Source organism: Gigantopelta aegis, chromosome 3 (assembly GCF_016097555.1).
Source record: "Gigantopelta aegis isolate Gae_Host chromosome 3, Gae_host_genome, whole genome shotgun sequence".
In the NCBI taxonomy this organism is placed as follows: Eukaryota; Metazoa; Mollusca; class Gastropoda; order Neomphalida; family Peltospiridae; genus Gigantopelta; species Gigantopelta aegis.
The window spans coordinates 57,277,195-57,287,549 of NC_054701.1; the positions used below are offsets into that span (position 1 = coordinate 57,277,195).

The window sequence follows — 10,355 nt, forward strand, 5'->3', positions numbered from 1 at the left end:
AGGACCACATAGATATGAGAAAGAAAACATGCTGTTGCCACTTCATGGGCTACTCTTTTTGATTAGCAGAAAGGGATCTTTATATGCACCATCCCACAGACACGGTAGTACATATCACAGCTGGAACGAGAAATAGCCCAATGGGCCCACCAACGTGGATTGATCCCAGACCAACCACGCATGGAGTGGGTACCTGACCACTGGGCTACATCCCGCCCCGAGATTGTCCATTGAAGGCTGGGAGTTTGGAGTAGAAGAATGAGATGTGATAGTGCAAGGATTTGTGTTAAAAGTGAAAGACAAAAAATTTGATTTTTAATGGAGATACATATATAATTACCTGTATGATATAAACTTTTCTGGACATTTCTGATAATGAGGTCACAAGTTATACAAAAAAAAAAAAAAAAACCCCATTAATTAAACAGTTCTTAAACTCATCACATTCAACAGAGTTCTTCATTATATGCCTGCTAGCTAAAGGTTTAAGCAATAAAGCACGTAAATAATTTATCAATGACTTTTTAATGTATTAATTACATAATATTAGAGTATATTAACAACTTCCCAAGTAGTATGATACATTAGTTTAAATTAAAATATAACTTGTCCACAACATGTTCAAAACAAACACCAATTTGATCAAAATACTGATATCCTTCATATTGTGGAAAATCCCCCTTTCCCTGTTTAACACAGTATTTTTTCCCCAATTTACCAAAAAGGGACCCGAAAAAAATGGCCTAGATTATACCCTGAGAAGGAGCAAGGGGATGTTTGTCACTAGTTATGCAATGTTTTCAAAATAATGTCTTACTTTTATTCAAAACAAAAATGCAACCAACCATGACCATTTCGTTTGCCAACAGATGATTATTTTATCAAGTATTTATTACCAAAGCTACGAAGAAAATTAAAAAGAGAAAATCAAATAAGGTTCATAAAATGAAGTCAGTCATTAGGAAAAGAGAATGGAGAGGGTATGTGGACAAGCGTTACTTAATGTTAAAGAGGGTGGTTTCAGCCTTACAAAAGACAAAATGTTACATGGAGGGTGTTAAAAATGCCAGATTTTGCGTGAAAAATTGTGTACATAATGCATTAATATCCCCTTTTTATATAATTTTCTATTGTTTAAAACTTGAAAATTGCTAGTTGTTAACACATATTTTTGTTGCAATGGTAAGTGGAGTTGTCAATAGTTTTATGAATAAATAAACAAACACTCGATGCTCTGGCTTGGCCAATTACATGGCTATATATTGTAGTGTAATAATGATAACAATTTAAAAAAAAAAATAATTCATTATTATAAAATAACTGAAATGTATAAAATGCCAGTCTGTTCATGCTTTTACTTGACACGGACTGCAACAGTCTAACGACTCCATATTCACAATACATTATATCGGACTTTATACCTGTGAAACCATCGTACTCAAAAAGAGTTCTCGCACATTTCACCAAACTGTAATATCTTTTCATCTCAATCTAAGTTCTAGGAAAAGCTTCTTAGTACAAATATATACAATTTTCACTGATGTAAACGGTCTGCATACTGGGACATCTATTTGTGAAAGATCTTATACCTCCTAACTGTATTTTTAAGACCTGTTTAAGACCTTGTATATTCATTACGATATTTGAAATGCCTTTCTTAGTTTTCAACATCTTGCATACCAGAATCTTCATTTTTAACACACTGTATGTCCATGTTTGAATCTTCAAGACACTGTATGTCTGTGTTTGATAAATCATTCATGAATCATTCATTGAGAATGACATCCCAAGACAGAAGCACCAGAACAGACGGTGCTAGCTGCAGAAGAGCTAAGACCTCTCCGCACTGTTCCCGAACCAATACTGTGCACTACGTCACGCTGACGTAAGTCAAATGTGGATGTAGTGAGAGGTTTTTCTTATAGCAGCTTAAACTACAAAGTGGAACACCAGTCTTTGAACAGTTGTACTTCTTAGGATTCTTGCATCCCATCAATCCACACATCTGCGTCTTTGGTGGGCTAAAACAGAAAAAAATAAAACTGTTCAACACGCTCTCTCGAAAATAAAAAGAATTTGTGAATTTTAATTTTTTTTTATTGTAACCAGGGGTTGTTTTGTACAAGTTATAATAATGATAATAATCCTATATTATAGTATGATTGCACTATTATGAATTCACCATATTAAAGTCTGTATATTAATAAACATACATTTCACTTTATTACAGGTTTTACACTTTAATTATTAATTAAGTGTTACGACTGGCTACATCATATTCTTAATGGTCTGGTCAGTTTATGGATTGGTCAGCATTGTTACTATTTTGGGAAGTTGGGTGTTGTCAGTTACACGTGAAGTTAATGACATGTTACGCTTGACTGAAGACATTGACACATGACAGGTAGAAATACATGCTAATAAAAATCCCATTTTTTCCCCCACCAAATTAACCACACCCTGGGCATTCTATCTCGAAATTTCAAAGTACACACACGTACAAGAATATTTGTTAAAACTATTAACCGATTGCAGTCGTTATATTGATATATAAAGTTATCATTAGACTGCTGTGGGTTCAGCGTAAGCTGAAACCAGATGTTCTGGTAAGCGACTTGTTTTTTTTTATTAATTACCACTTTTGTTACGGTCTTATGTGTCACATGTAGCAATATATATGTGACAACGCGTTGAAAAAAACATGTTTTTATTGTGTACCAATGTGAATAGAATGTAAACAGTGTTTTAATTATGTATTTTAGGTTTTTTCCTGAAGGCAACAGAATAACTTCTGTAGGACCCACATAGAAGTGTTGGCTTTTTATTCAACTTCCACTGAGTGAGGGTTACATTATTATCAAATACCTAACTTTTATATCAAAATGTTAGTGTAGAAATAGACTTTGCACTTTCTGCTTACATTTTTTGTGTTTGTGCTGCAAAGGGGAACTGGAAACCAGGCGGCATTGATATGCTGATGCCATCCACTTTATTAATGTATCGAACTCGAGGGAAGTTAACTCGCCGAGAACCTCGACCCTGAAACAATAAAAAACCTTTTTGTATGATACAAAACACAAAATACTTGCCAAATTCTTAAAACACTTAACCATGTAAACTGCTAAACACACTAAATAATGACTTGGACATACATGTATTAGGTAGAAAAAGAAAAGCAGCTGAAATAAAGTAAAACTATCTGATTATGAATGAAGCAGATCTGTAAGAACAATATCTAAGTGGTGCAAGCTATGGTGGGTGGGAAGAGGGAGACGTGGATCAAATCAAAGGGATTTAAAAATGTTTTTTTTTACTGCACTTATGCAAAAAAAAAGTTAATTTTAAATTTATCTTATATTTAGGATGTAAATTATCTGACTGATCTATGTTGGCAACATCTAACCTTAGCCAGCATTTCACGTCCTGGTGACCCTTTGTCTGTGAAATCATTTCAAGTGCATCTAGGTTTTAGAATATTTATACAAGCCATGTTTGGGCTGGTCAGATGAAAGGTTACTTGGACATGGAATATTGTTGACTATGGTTAAATCTACTAACTGTGACGAACTAGAATTGGCAGTAAAATTCAAATTGAATCTGACTGACTTAATTATATAGAATCGATTCCGGTGTTCATTTCAAGTTATGCACATCTTGTCAATAATGCATTTTCCTGGCTGTAAAATTCTGCTTATACCTTTGGTCCTTTCTGCTTTGAATCCTGCTTCTTTAGAAGTCTATCAAGTGTTTGTTTCTGAAATAAATCACAACAATTATTTCCTGAGCATTAAAACAATACTAGTAATTTATATAAAGCCATATAAATGCAAAGCCATTTCTGTTGACTTTTTACTGTCGCTAAACAGGAATGAGTAATATGTTCAGATTACAATTACGAAAAACTGACAAATTTAACAGTATTTAAACTTTGAATAAAGATTACAGGTCTATGTCATTCATCTGACATAGTGGTTTATGCCAGTTTGTGATCTTATATACAAATTTTAGTCTGGAAAATGCACCCCCTCCCTCAAGTTTCATCTTGCTCATCATGTTTAAGAAAACTTTACCTACCCACAAAGATGGACACTTTTTTTTATAGCTATATGTTAGTCCAGATATTTTTTAGTTATCTTTTAAGAATTTAACCAACCTTGTCCTTCTCTCGCTTTTCCTGAGCCTGTTGCCGTCGTTTTTTAGCACGTTGCTGCCGTTTCTCCACCTGTTCTTCTGTGAGCTGAACATTTTTGTAACCTGACAGAAAACAGTAACATACAGTATGAAGATCTTCAAACAATTTACTATTAACTGAATAAATGTAAATTAATTAACTGTTACTACAACAGAAGTAACCACATGACATTCAAAAACTATATTTAAGTGAAAAATGGAATAGTACCTGAGGGCAACTGCAGTAACTCATGATCTTGTCTACCATGCAAAAGTGCTCGCTGTAAAAACAAATGAGGAAATCATTTTACTTTTTACATTTACTTATTTATAACACATGAACGAAAATATATGTATATATGTTTATTTTATGTACAAATATTAATAACTAACTCTCTCCATCTCAACATGTGACAACTTAGCCAAAACAAGATGTCCATCAATATGGTAATTTTTAATCAAATGTGATCATAATTTATCTATGAAAAAAAAGAAAAGAAAAGAAACTAACCGTTAAGACCACATAACCCATGTAAACCAGTATTATAAACTCTGTCCAATCTGGCACTATATCTGGGTTAGACATTCTAGTAATATCTTCTTCAACATGTAAACATGTAAAACAGTATGATAAACTCTGTCCAATCTGGCACTATATCTGGGTTAGACACCCTAGTAATATTTTCTTCAACATGTAAACATGTAAAACAGTATGATAAACTCTGTCCAATCTGGCACTATATCTGGGTTAGACACATTAGTAATATTTTCTTCAACACATACATTGTAGGTTGAAATAGGAAATAATTATTTGTTTATATATACTAGTACTTATTTCCTTGTTTATATCCAATTAAGGTTCAAGCACACTATCCTGGGCATACACCTCAACTATTTGGGCTGTCTGTACAGGACAGTGGGAGAAAGTAACGAACTAAGAGTTGACAAAGTTTACTAAAAATATATCAAGTTTATTACAGTTCATTACCGGTACTACCTTAAGAAACCATTTTGAAGAAGATAAAATTTGTTTTTAACATGTTCCCTTTCTCTGCTTTCATGTTTGCATTCATCCTAGAAGGTAAAGTTTTATCTGTCAACACTTTTAGCCATACTCTTTGTAAATAATTACAGTAGTAAAAAAAACCTATAAATTTTTCTTTCCATTAGCTCAATAGCCATGTTGAAGACCCATGATAAAAGACCTGGACCCATATTCACAAAAAGGTGTAAATTTATGTCTAAGACTAGCACTTACATCTGCCATAGATTTACATTTACGTGCAAGAAGCACCATATTCTCAAAGACGGTCGTAAATGTAAACGTAACTTAGTTGGACATAAATCTATGATTTAACACTTTCACCAGAGAAATTAAAAAAAAAAAACTTTAGAAACGATGGCTACCGGGTAAATAACAAATGCGCAAAACGCAATTTCGTTTGTCATCTGCTAATAATAACATCGTGAACGGCGAACCATGACATTTTGGTATTGGTGATGATCCACGTTTTGGTACGAACTTGAGGATATTTCTTAAAAAGGAAAAGATAACTCGGGAGAAATTGGCCGAGTCGAAAACATCCGTTCGATCACCAACAAAAATAGGTTAAATCTGTGGGTGTTCGCCCTCGCAAACTGTTTCAATTATTGGAAATGCTGCCAGTTTTCGTAAATAATAGTAAATAATGGCAATCGTGCTTGATTTATTATATGTACACGACTTACGTGCAGCGTTGGTTGTAACCGGAGGCACATTTATATTTACGTCGAACTTTACACGTAACTTAAGTTTTCGTTGTTTCGTGAATAGCTCTTCAGTCGTAGATTTACATTTACGTGTAAAACTAGGCTTACAATGTTTTGTGAATATGGGTCCTGTCTTTTAGTCAGCAAGCTTCATAGGCATCAGTGTGGCTCTGCTCCAACCCAGTAAACGCCTGCCCCACCTCCATTGAATGATCAAAATCTGTCCCCATCCCCACTGCTTTCATCTTCTGATGACAATGTGGTTGTACCGATATGATAACAAACCTGTCTTTTCGTTAGCAAGGTTGGATCTTTCTGCTTCTGTTTTTCTTCAAACTCGTCTAGTTCTCCTGACTCCAGAGCATTGAGCCAGGCCTGCTCTTCATCTGACGTTTCATCACCGCCGGGCTTTTTTATCTTCTCCAAGTCTTTGTCCTTATCGTCTGTATCTTTTTCATCTGTACACATAAAACACAATAAAGTTTGGCCAACATATATCAACGGTGCAACGGATTGTTACGTAGACCCTGTTTACTTTACAAGCAGTGAAATAATAATTGTGACTTAATGAAGATAACACAACATATCTTAGGAACTAATTATTTTAATATCACTACAAAAGTAACTGAATATAAGTTGAGTAATACCCAAATGTAATGAATGTCAGGAAACTAAATTATTGCACAGAAGCATTATAATGCACATCATTCTCCTCTTCAGGTATTCAGCAAAACCTAAATCCTATTTAGAGTAGATATGCAATAAACAACCTGTCAATATCAATTTTCATTAATCTATTTATGTAATAAAAAATCTGTCAACATCAATTGCTATTATCATCTATTTACATGTAAATTCAATAACTGGATGTTCTAGTAATTAACAGAAGAGAGATGAAACCACCAAGTCATCAGAACTGCCACATTTTATAGATCTGTAGCATGGAAATGAGGTGAAAACCACAGAAAACAAATTACTTCACAATCATATTTTTGTGTGATAGCAAATCAAATAAAGTGACTGTTTCTAAATTACTAATCAACTTACTAACCTTCCCAAATATCATCGATGTTGACCAGTGGTTCATCGGGCGACAAAATGCCAAGAGCTGACACTGAACTACCATCTGTAGAAAAACTGGAAAGAAAAAAACTACACAATTCATAATCACCAATTAATACATTTATTTTTTATTTGATAAAATATTGTTTTAGTGTTGTGTTTTAGTTATTTGTTCTAATAATGAAAATATGTGTAAATATGTTACTTATACATGATGTATACAGGAATCAAACTTAATGATAGTACTATTGGCAACTGCCATATAAATTGCTGTAGGTCGGGAGAGTCACTGACGGCACTTTTCTGCCACTGGTTAAACATTTTTGCTGTTGATAAAGCTCCTCAATGATAGCAAACTGTATATACCTGGTGTATATTATTTGCTAGTATTTAACATTTGTGGTTTTAAAATATGTCTACATAGAGAAAAATAACCGTTTGGTCATGTTGATTTGCTGCAAAAGTCACTTTGAAAAAACACTGCTGTAGGCAGGCTCAAAATTGCCATCAGTCAACCGTTTTACCCATGGCAATGTTTTTAAAATATTGCTGTAGGTGACAAAAATTCTTAAGTTCAAGCCCTGTGTATAACTTCATATTATTACATGTATGTAATTCTCATTGTGATATAAATGAATGATTGAATTCATGACACCCCGCAATGAATAATATTAAATAAATTGCCAACTGAGTAACACAGTACAGGCCTCTGAACAATTGTTTCACTTGTGCACTGTTTGTGCAAGTCTAGTTTGCATTATAAATGTTTTGTTCTTGACAAAAAAAGAAAGAAAAGACATTATAAATATTTTACACTATTTGTCACTGTTCACATGATATATTTTTAACGTGTTATCCAAAATGAAATGGGTTACTTGATAAAAAAAAAAACATAACCCATATTTGGGTTACACAAACTTTCAATTCTCAAAACATTTCATTTTATTTAACGACGCACTCAACACATTTTATTTACGGTTATATGGCGTCAGACATATGGTTAAGAACCACACAGATTTTGAGAGGAAACCCGCTGTCGCCACTACATGGGCTACTCTTCCGATTAGCAGCAAGGGATCTTTTATTTGCGCTTCCCACAGGCAGGATAGCACAAACCATGGCCTTTGTTGAACCAGTTATGGATCACTGGTCGGTGCAAGTGGTTTACATCTACCCACTGAGCCTTGCGGAGCACTCACTCAGGGTTTGGAGTCGGTATCTGGAGTAAAAATCCCATGCCTCGACTGGGATCCAAACCCAGTACCTACCAGCCTGTAGACTGATAGCCTGCCACAACGCCACCGAGGCCAGTTTCAATTCTCAAAGGCCTGTAGTAACTAAGTGTGGAAGATAATACAGTGTCACTGCAAAATCAACAGACTGGCAGATAACACGGTGTTACTGCAAAATCAACAGACTGGCAGATAACACGGTGGCACTGCAAAATCTACAGACTGGCAGATAACACGGTGTCACTGCAAAATCAACAGACTGGCAGATAACACAGTGTCACTGCAAAATCAAGACTGGCAGATAACACAGTGTCACTCCAAAATGTACCTTTTTGTTCCTAGTGTTTCTGTGCCGATCTTCAACTTAAGCTTGATGGCTGGTTTCGGGGTTGTACTGCCGCTACTAGGATGGCTGGAACTAGGCGAGGTAAAACTGATACTTTCTGCAAGTTCCCGTCGTCTTTTGTGCTTTTTCTTGTGCTTTTTGTGTTTCTTGTGACTGCTGCTTGGGGATTCTGTATGATAATAAAATAAAATATAACAAGTTCTTCATTATTCATCACACCTACATACTGTATGCTTTGGGTGAGCAAAATATTTCGCCAAATTGTCTATTAAACTTTAAAAAATTGCAGAAATCAAGCATTATTATTTTTTAAATTTTAATTATTACATAAAATTATTTCGCCAAATGAAAATAAAATTCGCCAACTGCTTTCAAAATTCGCAATTGGTAAATATGGCTAGTGCCAGATCGAGCTAGCCCTGATAATATATTTAACTGAAACATTGTTGAAAGGGGGTACTGTCAAAATACTTCCTGTGATGTGTGTATTTATATAGTAATTAATATGTAAAAATATGTTATCAACGAACTTGAAAATTATCAGTGTAATTGTAAAGGAATTTAATCATATGTCAAACAGAATTATTGTTATATTAGAGAAAGGATCTTTCCTGCTCCCCTGAGCGTGCTGTAAGCTCACCGTGGTGCAGGGGTGTAACATTCTCTTTGAGAATGGCCAATACAGCACTTGTAAATTGAAATTTTGAATAAAAGTCAATATCTATCTGTGATATTTGTGTTTTTGCACGGTTCTTTACACTGTGTTTTTGTTTAAATCTTGAATTTTTATATGGATGTTGATCATCACCTTATAATTTATTTGTTTGCATTACCATAGTTTGACACCCAATAGCCGATGTATTTTACGTGCTGGGGTGTCGTTAAACATTCATTCATTCATTCATTCTTTCCTGCTCAGTGGTAGGAAACAATCTCTTGTTTTTGTTACAGCAATTACTACTGTCCAAATGTCTGTCTAGATCTCAAATGGCAAAATACTTGGGCTAACATGTAGGACATGTGTCCATGTCACTTCATTTTAAGCATGATCATGATGTAGTTCATAAAAATAAACTCGAATGTAAATGCACATTGTAAATGTCAATGTGCATTTACATTCGAGTTTATTTTTATGAACTAGATCATGATGATGTTATTTTGTATGTTTTAAAAATGCCAACAAATGACATAAAATTAATGTTATTTTCTTGGATACTGGTACATTTGTTAACTTTATACTTTGATTAAAACACTAAAAAGGAATTCTTAAAAATACATCACCCAAAACACTGTCATAATCGGTACTTCCTTGGATTTCCGATTTTTTCCCCATATCCAAAATACTTACAAAACAAATCGCATCTAAGCGGATGTTTTAATAGTTATCTCCCTTATCTCATAAACTTTCCAGACCACCATAGTCGAAGTACTAGCGGAAGCAGCGGAGGTTTAAATACTTGCTACAGTATTTCTTGATATTCTACCATGTCTATTATAATATATAACTGGCGATTCTTATCATAATAAAAATGGTCATACTTCAATTTGTTTGATCACTCTGCAAACAATTAATGCGGGGAGAATTTTGGACGGGACATAACAAGCGCGTGTGCAGGGAGAGTAGGGTGGGGGATGGGGTGGGGTTGGAGTTGACCCCCTGCTTCAAGCGAATTTTCGTTTTAAAAAATATTTTCCAGGGGAGCATGACCGCCCCCCTCCCCGATGATTAAAACATACTATTTAATGCAGGGTAAATTGTTTCTGTTGTGGGAAAAAACATATTACAGGCGTGCCTC

At 34.5% G+C, this 10,355-nt stretch overlaps 1 protein-coding gene across 1 annotated transcript; it reads right to left on the minus strand.

Annotated features, from left to right (window-relative positions):
* Positions 1-1,233: 1,233 nt before the first annotated feature.
* Positions 1,234-9,930, minus strand: LOC121391053 (INO80 complex subunit B-like). The gene is made up of 9 exons (XM_041522812.1): positions 9,841-9,930; positions 8,542-8,728; positions 6,971-7,056; positions 6,205-6,377; positions 4,400-4,451; positions 4,154-4,254; positions 3,698-3,754; positions 2,921-3,039; positions 1,234-2,021 (listed from the first exon to the last, which is right to left on the minus strand). The coding sequence occupies exons 1-9, from the start codon at positions 9,890-9,892 to the stop codon at positions 1,871-1,873; spliced, it is 978 nt and encodes a 325-aa protein (XP_041378746.1). The 5' UTR covers positions 9,893-9,930; the 3' UTR covers positions 1,234-1,870.
* Positions 9,931-10,355: the final 425 nt, after the last annotated feature.